Consider the following 17,939-nt stretch of genomic DNA (forward strand, 5'->3'; position numbering starts at 1 on the left):
GATTTACATGTGTTATTTGTGGACTGTAACCATCTAGACCAGTTTGACCTGGACATATTGTGGTCAACTCGAGGTGAGCAGCTGGGTTCACCAAAGGTGTTTACATGTAACTTTGGTGTTGGCTCAACTATCCTATTTCACCTATATTACGGATCTAAGGGTCTCATATATATTTCCTTCAGAACTTTTTTCCGTGTACCTTTTGCATTTTCATTTTTGATTTTTATTTGTTCACAATACCTGCACCGTTGGAGATTAGGATTTATCTCTGTTTGGAGCACACCAATACACGGCAGGACTGCACTGGATCTGGACCTCCTTAGAGTGCAGATTTTTTCATTAAGGACTATCTTTGTATTGGTTTCATTGCTATATATGCCTTACAATATTGTTCTCACTAAATAATATTTTCACTAGTCACTTATAAACATTACCGCCCATTATATACTCCTTGCCCCACATTTTACAGCGCAAGTATTGCAATTTAATCCTAATGGTCTACATTTATGTTACCAAAGTACTAAAGATTCAACTGCAAAACAAGTCTGGCTATGGGAAACATTCAACACACTACAGAATATCACAAATTGGGACAATTCAGAATAAATATGCTGTATCGCTGGTTTTCTAGCATGTCCCTTCGATAAAAAGACAGTCGATAGACTGGCTTCAGTTGGAGAGACAGCTGTACATTCCTGCTGAACCTGCCAATTTTCAGCCAGTGTGTACCCAGCGTAAGACTATGACAAAATGCATCAATAAAGATTACCTTCAGTGAACACTACACATGAAAATGAGCAGCAGGATCCAGTTATGTGCAAATCTTGGCTGTTCCTGTAAAAGTGAAGCCTGGCTCTGCCCGTTCCTGGGCCTCCAATGGTCCTTTTTATGGGTAATTTTACTGAGCAATAGGGCGACTCAGAAAGTAGCAGGAATAGTGGCAAACAAGAGCAGTTGAGATCTGCATGTAAATTTAGCTGCCATCTCTATTTACTGATAATTTTATAGCTTTAACTGAAGTTGTCCACTGCTTATGCATTTTATGAGCATTTGCTCAGACCGAATTATCCAGGACTGTGATTGGTTTAAAGTGGTTGTAAACCTTAGTCATGAAATCTGAACTAAGAACATAGCTGCATTATGTACTTGCCTATCTCCCAAGCTCTACATTTCACTTCTCTCTGGTGATCCTTTCTTTGTTGACAGTATGTGTCACTTCTGAGAAGTTTTCCGACACATAAGATACATTTGTGAGGGGGGGGGGGGGGTGAGAGCTCAGCACACAGCTTGTCTATTCAGGACATGGCTCTGCATGTTCCTACATTCCTGTGTGTATAAAAGGGGGTGTGTCCCTTTCCACCAATCTGCTCTCACACACTGTACCTGCAGCTCTCCACCTCCTCCTCGCTGCTCCTGAAAGATGCAGAAAGATTTTTATAATAAATCTGCACTTTTGAATGAATGTAGAGAAGAGAAGACTGCAGATAAACAAGTAAAACTTACGTAGGAGGATTTGTTTCATCTCTGCGTATCACCTGAGGCTATCCACTTCACTGGGTATATGGACGGTTTACAACCACTTTAAAGAAAACTATTTTTATAACTTTTTTTATTTATAGCACACAGATTTCCCTGCACACTGCATGTATATGAAATACTATTCAAACAATTATTGACACTATCAGAGTTAATTAAATTGCTTTAAAGAAATACCAGACATACCGGTTTGCAATGACTCCCTTCTTCGGCAACAATGCAAAGTGTTGGACTATATTCCCCATGTGGTAACCTCCCTTTCCAGCACTTTACCTGTACACTATAATGTCTGAGCAGCTGCTATTCAGAGAATAGCGAGCTGCTTCAATATAAGCAAATCAGTCTTAATTGTGTCTGCCACATGACAACTTTCCCATAGAGATGCAGACATCATAACCAGGGAAGTCAATTACCAAAAAAGAAAAGACATCCACTATTAGTAATTCGGTTTGGCTGCAGACCTTGACAACATATTACAATGCTGCTTGCAAACGGACATAGTTTCCAGTTGTTAATATCAAGTATCTTTTTATACTATTAAAAGCTTTCTAAATCTGCAGTTATTCATATCTAGCAAGATGCATGTGATGCAAGAAAGCATTTAGGCCAATTGCTAATTCATTAAGCGTCACAGATAATACTTTTGACTACAGTCACAAAAAGATTCAATTATGATGAACCTAATTTGCACACGCTTTGAATTTTGCTTTATAGTCGATCAGCAGTTGTATAAAATACTATGATATTTTACAGTAATATTGGACAGGCTAAGACTTTACCCAAAGAAAAAAATAACACTTCATAGATTTTAGGAGACATAAAATAGAACGGGTGGATCTTGAAGAGCTTCAACTGCAATTTCAGATAAGTAGATCAGTTGAACAGATTAAGTAGAGTATAAACACATTTTTTTTGTTCAACCAGCAGGCTTTAAACAAAGAAACAATTCACACCCCCTGCCTGAATACACTGATCAGCATTGCAGCCATTGGCTAAAGCGGCTGATCAAATGCTGGTTATTTAGTGGGACCATTCGACAGAAGCTGGTCCTTAGAAAAGAGAGGGGAACATACACATTAAAATGTTGTCTGCTTCCTGCTAAACTGGATACATTTTGATGTGAATACCCTGCCTAACTAAGTTGACCAAGAAACTATAGTCACCTTATTCCACTCTACCAATTCCCAAGGTAACAACATTTTAAATAGAATTGGCTTTACTTTGAGGGCAAATTCAATTGCAATACATTATGTATGGTTAATCTGAAGATGGAAATTACATTAAAAACAACTATTATATGTAGTTCATTGCAGTTAACAATTTTCTAAGAATCCATGTATCCTACTTGTGTTGTGAAGCGATCTTATTGCTGTGCCCATTTGCTCCCCTCAAAGGGTTCTGGATGCTAAATAAAAGTTTCATTATCACTAGCATAACAAAAATAAATTGAAGCAAATGTTATTAGACATTATTTAAAAAAAAAATCAAAATAAATCTATGATAAGTACTCTGCAAATAGTAAACAGTTATTTTACTTCTCATATGGTGCTTTTGCCAACAAATGTGACTTTACCACTCTAGCAGAAAAAAATATTCCACCCATTAAAATAATATTAAAAATAAGAGACTACAGTGAAGTCAGTTTATCTATGACAGTTTGCGAGAAAGGAATCCAGCTTCTCGTTTCTGTGGCATTTCATAAATTAATAAAATGTTATATTTATCATTTCAAAAGATGTTTTTTATCTATCTAAAAAATTTTTTTTTTTTACAAAAACGGAAAGGAATCAAATAAATTATTAGCTAATGCCTTGTAAACATTGGTTTATTTGTTGTCGGGGTAGGGGAAAATAAAAAATAAAAAAAAAGTAAAAACTTAACAGTACAAGGCACAAATGACATGGACAAAAAAAAAAAAAAAGTCTAGGGGCAATAAGAGACCAGGAAATGATGTCCAGTCCATTCCAACTTGGGGCTTTGCCTTAGAGGTGTCAGTTACCTCCTGTGATGCCAGTGAAGATTTGCACTTTGAGAGGACTGATATTAGCCAGAAGAGCTGTGCCATGCCAGCTTCCAGGGATTTGTGCTTATTTAATAATCGCTACAACAAAGAGTTAAATATTGTCAACAAAGCTGCCAGGGAATAAGCCGGTTTTTCCGTTTCGCTGTAGTGTGCCTTTATACCAGCCGTCTTCACGTTTCTTGTGCACAAATACAATGTCCCCTTCCTTGAGCTCAAGCTCGGCCTCACTCTGGGGAGGGTAAGACACCACCACTCTGTATCTAGAATAAAAGAAAAAAAAGATGTAAAATCTCACAAAGTAATCTTTGCCATAAATTATTATTGGCCTGACAGAACAGGAAGTTGTCCGCTTCCAAAGTACACATTTTCATGGACAGGGAATCATTTACTGCAAGCAAGAAAAAAAAAACCAGACAAAACAGTTTAGAAATAAGTGTAAACTTTAGAGGATACAGTTACATAAAATGCAACGCTTTATCAAGTAAGCAAAGTAGGGTTTCCAAGACAGGGGCTACACCGTGCCAGAAAAAGACACAGATAACAACTGACCTTATACATTTAAAAAATATTGTTTTATTCATGCAATTCATTGAAAACATTAGTTATACTTTTAGATAAAGCCAATACATTTCAAAATGTCACAGGATTTGTTGTGTACACTAAAATATTTCCAAACCAAACATCCTGCTTATCTGAAATATCTCATTTTGACCACATCCTGAATCTTCAGCACAGATATTTGTAGTTGCTATATTTTCATATATTACTGTGAAGTATTGTTTTTTCCCAACATCCTACCTACAATAGCTTTTATAGGAACTTAACTGTTATTGGAGAAATGTTTAGCACCAAACACTATAACATCATAGTTAGCTAGCACCCTTTGCAAGGGAGAAACAAGATACTTCCCCTAAAAAGACTGTATACTTCTACCGTATTTTCCGGCGTATAAGACGACTGGGTGTATAAGACGACCCCCTAATTTTCCAGGAAAAATTTTGGTTTTGGGATATACTCGCCATATAAGACTACCCCCTTCCTACTAGTCTTTCTGGAAGCTGAGGGGTAGCCAGAACCGCTGACAGAAACAGGCTTTTTTTCAAATCTCACTGTGCCATTTACATTACATGCCTCACTGTGCCATTACATTACCCCCACTATGCCATCACTTGCCCCCACTGTGCCATCACTTGCCCCCACTGTGCCATCACTTGCCCCCACTGTGCCATCACTTGCCCCCACTGTGCCATCACTCACGTTTTGTTGATTCTGACAAGCCGATGACAGTCTCCGTGCTGCAAGCATCCATGATTTAAAAGCTGCGCCTTCTTTTCAGACTGTCCTGTGATAGGCAGAACACAAATTTTCCCAGCAGCGCCTCTGTTCTGTGTTCCGCCTATCACGGATGTCCTCTCGTCCAAGGATGAGAAGGCATCAGTGATAGGAGGAACACAGAACAGAGTCGTTGCTGGGAACATTTGTGTTCCGCCTATCACAGGACAGTTTGAGAAGAAGGAGCGGCTTTTAAATCATGGACACTCGCAGCACGGAGACTGTCAACGGCATATAAGACGACCCCCGACTTTGGAAGCATTTTTTTGCATCCAGAAAGTCGTCTTATATGCCGGAAAATACGGTACTTGTTTTTCTGACGAAAAAGTCATTTTTGGGGACAACAACATTTCTATGCTCCAAGCAAATACATTTAATTAAGTCACCGTCCTATTTCCTTCCAGCGTGGATATAACCCCAGGGTGAAGAGGGTTAAATAGCAATAAGGGTTGAGAAGTCAAAATCTAGGGGTGATATTTGATGCTAAATAAACCTTTGATCTACATGTACAAAATATTGTCAGAACATCTTTTTTGCACATGAGAAACATTGCTCGGCTGTGTCCTATGTTATCATACACGCTAGCTGAAAAGCTGATCCATACATTTGTGTTCTCCCTACTTGACTACTGCAATGCTCTACTCACTGGTGTATCTAAATCCACTATTCATCAACTTTAATATGTTCAAAATTCTGCCTAGGTCTGTTGCAAGTGACCATATTACCCCTATCCTGGAGTCTTTGCACTTGATTAAAGTCAGGTTTCGCATATGCTTTAAGATCCTTTTGCTCACCTATAAGGCTCTTCATGGCTTGCACTCCATTATCTGTTTGAACTTTTATCAACTTACCCCCCCTCTCGTAACCTCCAACCCTTACATTCTGGTCTTCTGTGTGTCCCCCCTTACTTATCTACACTCGATGGGAGAAAGAGCCTTCTCCTGCTATGCTCCAAAACTCTGGTTTTCACTCCAAATCAACTCTAAAAACATATTTTAGACAAGCTTTCACATAATTGTCATTCCCCCCCCCCCCTTTGTTTTATCCCTATTTCTTTGTAAATGGCTTAAAAAAGCTACCTTAAAGACACTATGTAAAATAAAGTTTATTATTATTAGTCAATGTGCCATGGGACTTGATACATCACTGGTATTTATGAAGAGCTAGCAGCTACAAAGCCAAAATTAAGTAAACCTGGCAGACACTTATGTTGGAAAAAAGCCTTCAGTCGTAAGACACAATGGTATGCAAAACCTATAGATAAATAGACTCAATCAGGGATTAATCTGCATCTACCACGGCCTCCTTCCTTGGTATAATCTGCACTTCTCCGTAATGCGCAGGACCCCCTGATTTCTCCTGTATTGAATTGTATTGTAACTGTAATGTCTGCCCTCATGTTGTAAAGCGCTGCACAAACGGCTATGAAAATCCTGTATAACAATAATAACGTAATTTTATTTATAGAGGATTTATTAAATTACCTTTCACAGACCACAGGTCTAGAGTCATTTAGTACAGGGCCCAGTGAGGAGCAAGGCTGCCTCGGTGGAGGTGCTATAGGAACATTAGGATCCACCAAATTAGTCTTGCGATTCTCCTGTGCCAGTGCATTGAGAGCTTCACAATCAACAGTTCCAGAAGCAGTTCGGACAGTATTGGTTAGAATGTCAGGACCAACTGCTCCTTCTAAAGTGGCCTCTGGTGTAGTCTGTTCCAGTTCTTGTGTAGGAGAGTGAGGTGGAGATGCTCGAGGCTTTCTTTTTGTGGATGCACCCGACAACAACTTGAGCAAACCCTTTTTCTCTTTCTGTAATTAATGAAATACCATTAGTATATAAAAAAAAACTGAAGGCTACATTCATGCATTCCTCTAAAATACTACAAGTATTAAGTACTTATTAAACACAAATATCAAATATATGGCTTTGTTAACCATAACACACTAGTCAAATGTACAATTTATCCCTATTACATGTAACAAAGAAGTAAAACATTCAGTGTCACAGATCTTAATTAGCACTAGTATTAAACTCTTCACATGGAGTAACTTTACAGCAGTTTTCGAGCAACAATGGAATCCATTGCTGTCCTTGAAACAACGAGTTAGCATTTTATGGTTAAAGCTGGAGAAAGGTGAATAACAGGTAAATAACAGCATCACTCTTTTTTTGCATTGGTTTTTCCTGGGCAGTAGAATTTTTTAAACCTTTGTTTTTTGAGTTACCGCATCTCACTGACTCAGCATCCTATCCTATTGTGTAGACATCAAGGCATTTATAAATACTGATGATAAAGCGGAGTTCCACCCAAAAGGGAAAGCTCTGCTTATTTGTCTCCCCCCCCCCCCTCCACTGCCACATTTGGCACCTTTGGGAGAGGGGGGTACCAGGTTTTGGACAGGTACCTGCTCCCACCTCCGGCTGATCTTGCTGCAGTGACGTGAGCAGGAAGTTTGGGCCCCCCTCCTCCTTTCCACGCTGAGCCATTCACAAAGTGCAGCGTGCTTTGCGCATGCGCAGAAGAGAACTGACTGTGAAGGCACAAGGCTTCTTCACTGCCTGTTTACCTTAGTTTAGATGGTGGCAGCAGCACCTGGCAGCAGATTTCACCCCAACCAAAAAATCAGTTGGGGTGAAGACACCGCTGAATTTGTGGACAGGTAAGGGTTCTAGTATTAAAAGTCAGAAGCTACAGTATTTGTATCTGCAGACTTCATTTTTTTCTGAAGGAGCCTGGCATTTTGCCATATACATGAGTACAGCAATGCACAGGCAATTCAAGTTACCGATAGACTGTACACTGGACTTGACATACCTAGGTGAAGGAGATACGGCTGCAGTTATGCTGTACAGACTCAGCTTGCTTGTGTGCAAGAGCCTTAAACTTCTAAACCGCCTATTTGATGCCATGTGAGCTGATAGCAAGACACTACAAGTAACAGCAAAACTTCTCAGCCTACCCTGCCACTGAAACAAAAAGTATCACCATCATGATGCTACGGAAATGTAATCTCAAACTACTGTACACATACTTTTTTTTACCCTAATGCATTCTCTGCATTAAGGTAAAAAACCTTCTGTGTTCAGTGTCCCCCCCCCCCACTTACCTGACCCCGATCCAGCTCTGTGACCGAGAGTTATTGCTTGTCCACTAAATGGGGAGCTCTGCTTGTTTGCCTCCCCCCACTCAGCTGCCACATTTGTCACCTTTTGGGGGGAGCGGGTACCTGGTTTTGACAGGTACCCACTCCCACCTTTGGCTCACTTCGCCACGGTTAAGTGAACCGGAAGTTGCCCCCCCCCCCCCGCAGATGGCCCATTCACAAATTGGATCGCCGTTCGCGTATGAGCAGTAGGAAACTGGCCTAGCTGAGATGGAGGCACCAGCACCCCAGAGCCAATTCACCACTGGATTCGTGGACAGGTAAGTGCCCTAACAGTAAAAGTGAATTTTTTTTTTGGGGTGGAGATTTTCTTTGAAATATGGTGTATTTACCTGAATTAAAGTGGAGTTCCACCCATAAATATAACATTACATCAGTAGTTTTAAAAAAATGTCATTAGTCCTTTACGAAAAAAATATTTTTTTTTAGATGCCTTCAAAGTGTTGTTGCTAGGCAGAATAGTTAATCTTCCCACTTCCTGCACCTAGGTGCTTAATGTTTCCTAACCTACACCGCACAGACTCCTGGGAATGTAGTGGGTGTAACTTTCCAGGAGTCTGTGCACTCCCCAGTCTCAAATAATCATGTGACTTGGACAGCACAGGTGCTGAAACCTGATCTGACACTGCTTGTGCAGCACTGAGCATGTGCAAGATTTGCAAGGCTGAAATCCAGGAAGTCATACAGTCTGGCTTCATGATGCCCACACTTAAGATGGCCCCAGTCAATTTCTATTTTATAAAGTGTCTAAATGCTGTAACAACCTAACAAAACGGACCTTAGTTTACAGACTAACTTTACTAGAATACATTAAGCTTGTGTATTACAGGGGTATTTATATTTAAAAAGTGAAATTGTGGCCGGAACTCCGCTTTAAGGCTGGTGTTAAATTTTAGTCTACAGGCCTATGGAGGAGTACTATTTGTGTGCAATGAATGAATACACTTAAAATGTCTTTCAAAAAAAATTCTACTATGCTTTAGAGTCCAATTTATGTATTTTATGTGCCATTGGACAGGCATTGTGTCCCTAACATCCTCCTCCCCCCACCAGAGTAATACTGCTCCTGGCAGACAATACTTCCAGCAGTGGAGCAATCCAGAGATGTGAATTATCCAGAATCAGAACAGAGGTGCCCCTGGGGATGTATACTGTATTGGCTTGCAAATCACAGGCTCAGTAACAAATTGGCTTGCAAATCACAGGCTCAGGCTCAGTAACAGGGAGTTCCAGGGGCACAGGTCTACAGTAATTATACAGGTCTGATGTAAAGAATCCCTGCCAATTAGAGCTGCACGATTAATCGTTAAAAAAAATTGCAATCTTGATTCAACCCCCCCTTACGATCTCTGTGCAGAATTTCCTGATTGATTCATGTAACAAGTGTAGAGAGTTCTCTGCTCACTCAGCTATCAAATGAAAAAAAAAAAAAAGGCCAGCCTGCCAAGGTTTTCACAACATTGTCAGTGTTGGTACATAACTATAAACATTGTAACTTTTTGTTCTTAGATCAAAGGAATGAACTTTGGTCTACATGAGGGAATTTTAACCACTTAAAGTCTAAACCTTTTTCTGACACTGGTTTCTTATAAAGTTAAAATCAGTATTTTTTGCTAGAAAATTCATTGGAAACCCCAAACACATTTCTAATTATATTTTTATATATATATATATATATATATATATATATATATATATATATATATATATATATATATATATATATATAATATTTTATGTCACACTGTATTTGCGCAGCGGTCTTTCAAACGCAATTTTCTGGGGAAAAAAATACACTTCAATGAATAAAAAAAAAAAAGTTGATTTTTTTTGGTGTACAGTAAAACCTTGGTTTGAGAGCGTTTTGCAAGACAAGCAACATTTTTAAATACATTTTGACTTGATATACAAGCGATGTCTTGATACAAGAGTGGCGTCATGTCACACCAGAGTATAAAATAGAAGAGAGGCGCCTCTGAATGTAGCAATATGATTACATTTAATGGAGGTACAACATTTAGCAAAATATTGCTACACTTAGAGGCGCCTCTCTTCTCTTTTATACTTTGTAGCTCCCGATGAATTTTGCTTCTAATCCCCTTGTGGAGGCTTCCATTTGTGGACGATTATTTTATGGTTACACAACCTGGTCACATTGCTATAATCTTTTTATATGGACTCTAAACTGAAGGACTTCTGAATAAATGGTTGCGGAACAAATCATTTGACTTTCCATTATTTCTTATGGGGAAATTTGCTTTGATACACAAGTGCTTTGGATTACAAGCATGTTTCAGTAACAAATTCTCGCAATCCAAGGTTTTACTGTAATGTGAAAGATGCTGTTACACCACGAGAATTGCGATCTTTATTCTAAGCAAAAAAAATAGTGATTCTCATTAAGCCAGAATCGTGCTGCTCTACTGACCATGTGAAATTGTGAGGCTCAATGAAGACCGACTGTGTCGCCAGTGTCTCTTTGTTTCTAAGTGCTCATGCTTGGCTAGTATGAACCCTTTTGGGTGAGACCAGCTACAAATACTGTAGCTGCTGACTTTTAATATTAAGGCACTTAGCTGTCCAGGGATCCAGCGATATCGGCACCTGAGACAATTTTTCAAGCCACCACCATCTCCACTAAGGGAAATTGGCAAGGAAGCCGTACGGCTTCACAAACTGTTCCCTGCTGCGATTTGTGAACGGGCCGGCTGTGGGGGGGGGGGACCCGCTCCCCCCCTTTTGGGTGGAGTGCCACTTTAAGGTCTGAATGATAAGGTGCCGCTTTGTTAGGTTCAAGATTTATACATTGTGATCTACTCCTACTTTCTACAAAAACTGGTTGACCAAAATTATTTTGTTGTCACTTTTCCAGGTGCAAAATACCTTAATTGGTATAACTCCATACAAAAGCCCATCCACAGCTTGCATCAGGGCTACAGGCTCTAGAGACGTGTACGGAGGCAGGATGCTGTGATATATATATATTTTTTCAGAAAGCACAACACCCTACTGACCCCTCCCAAAAGCCATTATCCGCCTGCGTGGCATAGAGAGGCACCAAGACCCAGAGATGACATAAGCAGATTAAACTTTGGCTTTTCATTAGTAATTGGCATTTACTTTCAGATTTTACCGTCACAATTACACTTGCGCATCTATCTGTGGGTAAGTAAACAAGTGGATAGGTGTTCTGTTTGTTGCTTACGACCAGTAATTATATGGCAGTCAAATTTCACATATGTTGGATGTGCCCTTCCCTATTACTAAAGTTCATTCATCATTAGGATCATTACCAAAAGGACAGACCAAAACATTGGCAGAATTATCACTTTTATCTAAATCCATACAGTTTTATTAAGTATCAAAAATGTTCGAGAAGCAAGTATAGTTTTATGTCCAATTTAGGGTTTTCTGACTGATATATAAAAATTGCAGCAAAGAAAAGTGCGCTATTGCCAACTACATCAAGACTGCATGTTTTTTTATACAGCAAAAGCTAAAACTTGACTGGCTACCATAAGCAACAAGCCAGGCTTTCCCTTTTCCCCAGTGTGAATAAATTGTTCTGTAGAGATCTTTTTCGAGATTGAACGTATTAACTAGACACACAACAGCCTGCTTTGCAGACACATGCTGGTTACTATTCATACCTAGCTGAGAAAGTTAGAGAGTTCTCTTCAAGTCTCCCACATACTTGTCAACAGGAGCACAACCTAAGATTATGCAGTCTTTATCATCCGACATGCCTATGTAGTGGTGACACCAGTTTATTACCCGTTACTCTATGTGCAGTCTTACTCGAATATATTTAGCAAATTTTGTGATTTAGTTTTGCAAAAAAATCTCCCCCCAAAAAATGTATATCCTTTGAAAACAATTAAAATGGGCCAATTATTAAAGTAACATTGGTTTATGGCTTGGCTACACAATAGCAACTGCTACCAACATTTAGCAATTGAAATATCCAGTGACTAATTTCATGGGTTCCTTCACACATCCATTAGTATATAATGGAGCACATAGGAAACATTTTACCCCGTGGCCCTTTCCCTCTCCGTGGGACAATGCTACAATGTAATTGTGCTGAAAAACATGATAAATATCCTTCATAATGCTCTTTCACCTATGGGTGATAAATATTGTCCTGTCTGTCATCGTGTCACTTTTTTTTTACCCATAAAAAAAAAAAGAAAAAAAATCATATTTTTCATCATCATCAAAATCAGCTTTCTCATAAAATTAGGGCAAAATGTATTTCTTTGGTGAAAATAACACAAATGAGTGTTTATTATTTAGTCTGTAGGAAAGTTAGAGAGTGCACAAACTACGTATGTACTGTATATCTGAAAATTGATCAGGACTGATGTACTGACAGCCTAATTTCTTGAGGCCCTAAAATGCCAGGACAATACAAATATCCCACAAATAACCCCTTTTTGTAAAGTAGACAGTCTAAGGTATTTAGTAAGAGGCATGGCGGGCTTTTTTGAAGTCGCAATTTTTTTGTCACTTTTTTAGAAAAATCAAGAAAAAATTTTTTTTACACAGCATATAAAATATAACTGGCGAGGCAGTGATCAGGGACACCAACTGGTAAGCGTGTATAAAAAATTAAGTAATGCTTTTTTTTTTTTACACCATGTTTAATCACACTATGACCAAAGCAATACAGTGTTACACATTAATGCTTATACCAGTGAATTTCACGGTTATAAGAAACAATTTTTAATAACTGAATTTGATTCATTTAGAGTATATTGCTGTGATGCAACCGGTTCTGGAAGGATGTCATATGAGGTCAACCCAGTATAACAAACGTCCTGCCTGGCCATTATTGGCCTGGCTAAAGAAAATCTCTAGCCAAAACCATTTTTTTTTCGTTTTGGACATAGTTGGGAACCAACCCCAGACAGCTTTTTCTTGCTGCTCATGGTGCTGTTCGGGAGATTTCCCCACACTCCGACAGAATTGTGAATGAAAATCTCAAATTATGTCCATACTGCAGGATTTACTTTTATTTACAGATTTAAATATAAAGCTTCCAAACAAATGGCGAAAAAAATTGTGTTCCCTACTCTATCCCATTGGAAAATAAAAGTACTAAATTTTAAATAGGCTTTAAATGTCACTGAGCATTTTAGAGTTTACAATTGCTAAAGCAAAGCATTATGGGTTCAAAAGCCCAACGCCAGACAATTTTTTTTTAGATTAAGTAGAGGCAGTAATAACCTCCTCTAACTACAACTTGCCGTTTATGTTCACGGGTTTTCTGATTGGGAACATATGCCATAATTGTCTATCTCAGGGGCAAATCTGTCACACCCTGACACATAGTCATTGGGAACAGAATTTGAATGAAATTCCTGAAAAAAAAAAAAAAAAAACCCTGACAGCGGTTGTATTTCTTCTGTATTCTGTCCAAATCAACAGAAATGTCTAGATTAAGGCTCTAACAAAATACAGGCAGTATGACCTTCGTAAACCTACTTACCTTAAAGGCTAAGCTCACCTTTAGGAACCTGTTACACACATATTTAGGGTGTAAACTTAGCCTTTAATTATTAAGCACTGTAAGGAGTAAAGCGCAAAAGGTATAGTGGAAAAAAAAAAAACACAGGAACCAAACAAAATTCATCTTATTTCAGTCAGACAAGTATGAATTTGGATTGTTCTGGGTCTACACGGCTTCTTTGACAGTTTTATTAAAGTGGATGTAAACCCTCACATATACCCAGCAAAGTGAATAGCCTTAGATGATTCACAGAGATTAAACAAATCCTCCAACATAGGTTTTATAGGTATGTCGGATGTCTTCCCCTTTCTACACCCTTTCAAAAGTGCAGATCGTGTTAAAAATCTTTCTTCATCTGACAGCAGTACATAGGGAAGGGTGGAGAGCCTGCACTTACACCGTTGTGAGAGCTGATTGGAGGAAAGGGACCCCCACATAGGCAGAGGAACAAAGGAACATGCAGAGATGTATTCCAAATGGACAAGATCCTTGCTCATCTCCTTCACAGACATAAATATTTCAGAGAAATTGTCAGAAGTGACCCATGCTGACAACAAATGAACCAAGCACCAGAGAGAAACGTCACTTAAAGCTTTGGAGAGACACAAGTAAACACTACAGATATATGTGCTTAATTCAAATTCCATGAATGGGGTTTACAACCACTTTAAGTAAGCTTGAATTTGAGAAAACCCAGGTGGAAATGTGCAAATGACCAAAATACTACAAGGAGTAGAACGTGGAGGCTTCCTTTACATAAACGGCTCACTCAACAATCCAACATTTATGTATTCTCTAGGAATTTCAGGGAGAGGAAATTCCTATGATAATTAGCCAAATATGATTTTTTTCAATGAAAAACAATATTTGACCAACACAGGAAATAGCCTGATAAAATTCCTTTTTTGCCCTATTCACACACAACAAATGCACTTTCACTGGGCGAGTTTCTTTGCACAATGTCTTTTAAAATTAACACCTAAGGCCGCTATTAGTTTCTCTAAAATTACCTTGCTGTCCTTGTCTTGCTTATTAGCAGCAGAAGAACTTGAAGGTGCTGAAACATTATCAGGAGATGAAGAGCTTCCAGTGGCTGCAGAGCCACATTTCCAACTGCCATCTGCTTCCACAGAGGTCCCGCTGCTGCCGCTACAGTTGGCAGGCATTGGCACATTTGATCTGTTGAGATTCATGGCAGCATTGATGTATGCAGCTGAACTTGAAAGCTGTGGCTGCATTTGTTGGGCAGGAGAGCCTTGGTGGGCATTGCCAGATGGTCCTTGGATAAGGGAAGAGGCATTTTGAGCCTGGATGGGAGTAACTGCAGCTGTCGGTCGCTCCTGATTATGGGCAGCGGCTGGGAAAACAGAGAAATAAGTTGATGAGCACCATTCAGTTAATGGTTATTAGGCATACATATTAGCATGATTAATTATGAATGGATTTCAAATATTTGTTTTATTATTTAGGGCATGCCAACTTTCAAACCTCAGTAATACATATAATGTTAATATCGAAACAAAAAAACACAACATTTTTAAATAATTAGCATTCATGTTCTTTTTTGTATATTTATGGGAAGATCCATTTTTGGCTCATTCATAGACTTACAATTTCCTATGGCAATATCTCATTTTATAGCAGCCAATTTGGCTACTACAACTATGGAAAAGGAGGTAAGAAAGTTAACAGCATCATAGTTAGTCTTTTTGTTTTTTCTTCACTTGTCTTATTTTTGCTTTAAAGGCAAATGTAATCTGGGACAAAGGTTCAATCTTTAAGAGCCCTTTCACACTGAGCCGTTTTGAGGCATTAGCGGTAAAGCGCTGCTAGTTTTAGCGGTGCTTTTCGACCTCTAGCAGGGCAATTTAAACCCCCGCTCTAGGCCGAAGGGTTAAATGAGCCCGAAAAGCGCCACTGCCGAAGCACTTTGCAAGTGCTACGGCAGCGGTGCCCATTGATTTCAATGGACAGGGGGCGGAGGAAAAGCGGTGTATACATCGCTCCAAAGACGCTGCATGCAGGACTTTTTCTAACATCCTGCAAGTGCACTGCTTCAGTTTGAAAGCCGAGTGCTTTCACACTGGAGGGGAGGAGTTTTTCAGGTGCTTTTTTTTTAGCCCTTTAGTGCCTGAAAAATGCCTCAGTGTAAAAGGGGTCTAAGGAGCACAAATCTCTGTAAGATCTTTGTATACACAGCCAGGGAAGAACAGTTGGAACACTTGAATGGGTAAAAAAAAGTGAAAATCCACACTTGATTAAATTAGGAATGAAGTGAAAATTCACAGGCTCACCCCTGAGTTCCTGCAATCCCCCAGAGTTTAAAGACAATGGGCCAGATCCACAGAAGAATTACGCCGGCGTATCTATTGATACGCCGCGTAATTTCAAAGTTCCCGCGTCGTATCTTTGTTTTGTATCTACAAAACAAGATACAACTGCATCTGGGCTCGATCCGACTGGCGTTAGTCTTAGTACGCCGTCGGATCGTAGGTGCATTTTTCCGCTGGCCGCTAGGTGGCGTTTCCGTCGAATTCCGCAACGAGTATGCAAATTAGCTAGATACGGCGATCCACGAACGTACGTCCGGCGCATTTTTTACGTTGTTTCCGGCTTATAGTTTTTTCGGCGTATAGTTACCCCTGCTATATGAGTCGTATCCTATGTCAAGTATGGCCGTCGTTCCCGCGTCGAATTTTGAATTTTTTACGTCGTTTGCGTAAGTCGTTCGCGAATAGGGATTTGCGTAGAATGACGTCATCGTCGTAAACATTGGCTTGTTCCGGTTTATTTCCGAGCATTGGGATACTCCCACGGACGGCGCATGCGCCGTTAAAAAAAACGTCATTTACGTCGGGTCACGACGTATTCACATAAAACACGCCCCCATCAAATACATTTGAATTGCGCGCCCTTACGCCGCCAAAGTTACACTACGCCGCCGCAACTTACCGCGCAAATTCTTTGAGGATAAGGAAAATGCTCTGTAAGTTACGGCGGCGGAGTGTATCGGAGATAAGCTACGCCGGAGGTAGGAATGCGCTGCGCTACGAGGATCTGGCCCAATGTTGTCAATCGTGTTAAAAACAAAGAAAAAGACACGGGCTCACATGCATTACTCACTATCGCAACTGTCAGCCGTATGCAGGGATGAGGCACTTAATTGCAAGTTTATGATGGCCAAGGAATTGCTGAGACAATGTGAATCTAGCTAGACCAGTGGTTTGGATACATCATAACTAGTCCTTGTAAACAATGAGTGGAACCAAACCGTTGCACTGCCGCTTCCACCGCTGAGTGGATGTCCCCTCATTTTCAGATATTAGGCTGTAACATCAACAGGTAGTCCCTCTTGCCTCTGTTCCCCGGTCAGCCTTTGCACATGCTAGTTGATCAGATCCTTCATCTTCCATTAGGTGTCTGCAGGCATCTGTTTAATCAACAAGCAGTCCACACAATACGGACGGATTGGTTCACCTCATTGTTTACAAGGACTATTTTTGATGTGTCCAAACCATTGGTCTAGCTAGATTCACACTGCCTCAGCAATTCCTTGGCCATTATTAGCTTGCAACCAAGTGCCTCATCCCTGCATACAGCTGACTGTTGATGTGATAGTGGGTAATGCATGTGAGCCCGGGTCTTTTTCTTTGTTTTTAACATTATTGACAATGTTGTCTTTAACCACTTAAAGGACCCCTTCATGCTGATATACTTCAGCAAAAATGGCACTGCTGGGCACAAGCACGTACCTGTACGTGTCTCTTTAAGGCCCAGCCATGGGGTCGCGAGTGCGCTCCGTGACTGCACCCGAGGGACCGCGGACCTGAACGCCGCCGGTGTCCCGTGATCGGTCACCGGAGCTGAAGAACGGGGAGAGGTGTGTGTAAACACACCTTCCCCATTCTTTATTGTGGCAGTGATCGTCTGTTCCCTGATATAGGGAAAGACGATCACTGACGTCACACGTCCAGCCCCGCCCCTCTACAGTTAGAAACACATATGAGATCACACTTAACCCATTCAGCGCCCCCTAGTCGTTAACTCCTCAACTGCAATTGTAATTTTCACAGTAATCAGTGCATTTTTTATAGCACTTTTCGCTGTGAAAATGACAATGGTCCCAAAAATGTGTCAAAATAGTCCGATGTGTCCGCCATAATGGTCCCATAGACACACTCCTAAACCTTGTGGACAGCCTTCCCAGAAGAGTCAAAGCGGCTATAGATGCAAAGGGTGGGCCAACTCAATGTTGAGCTCTGCGGACTAAGACTAGGATGCCATTAACGTTCATGTGCATGTAAAGGCAGGTGTCCCAATACTTTTGGTAATATAGTGTACGTTTTTCCCTAAATTAATAAACCCTAAAG

The 17,939-nt window shown here is 40.1% G+C and overlaps 1 protein-coding gene across 2 annotated transcripts in view; it reads right to left on the bottom strand.

Annotated features, from left to right (window-relative positions):
• Positions 1 to 2,734: 2,734 nt before the first annotated feature.
• SH3RF1 (SH3 domain containing ring finger 1) overlaps positions 2,735 to 17,939 on the bottom strand; it is a 245,177-nt gene continuing 229,972 nt past the window's right edge. For both annotated transcript variants that reach the window (XM_040333076.1, XM_040333067.1), the window contains 3 exons: positions 14,580 to 14,926; positions 6,376 to 6,701; positions 2,735 to 3,819 (listed from right to left, as the gene is read on the bottom strand). In XM_040333076.1, coding sequence (XP_040189010.1) covers positions 3,651 to 3,819; positions 6,376 to 6,701; positions 14,580 to 14,926 — 842 coding nt within the window. In that variant the 3' untranslated portion in view covers positions 2,735 to 3,650. The remainder of the gene's footprint in view (positions 3,820 to 6,375; positions 6,702 to 14,579; positions 14,927 to 17,939) is intronic.

Source organism: Rana temporaria, chromosome 1 (assembly GCF_905171775.1).
Source record: "Rana temporaria chromosome 1, aRanTem1.1, whole genome shotgun sequence".
In the NCBI taxonomy this organism is placed as follows: domain Eukaryota; kingdom Metazoa; phylum Chordata; class Amphibia; order Anura; family Ranidae; genus Rana; species Rana temporaria.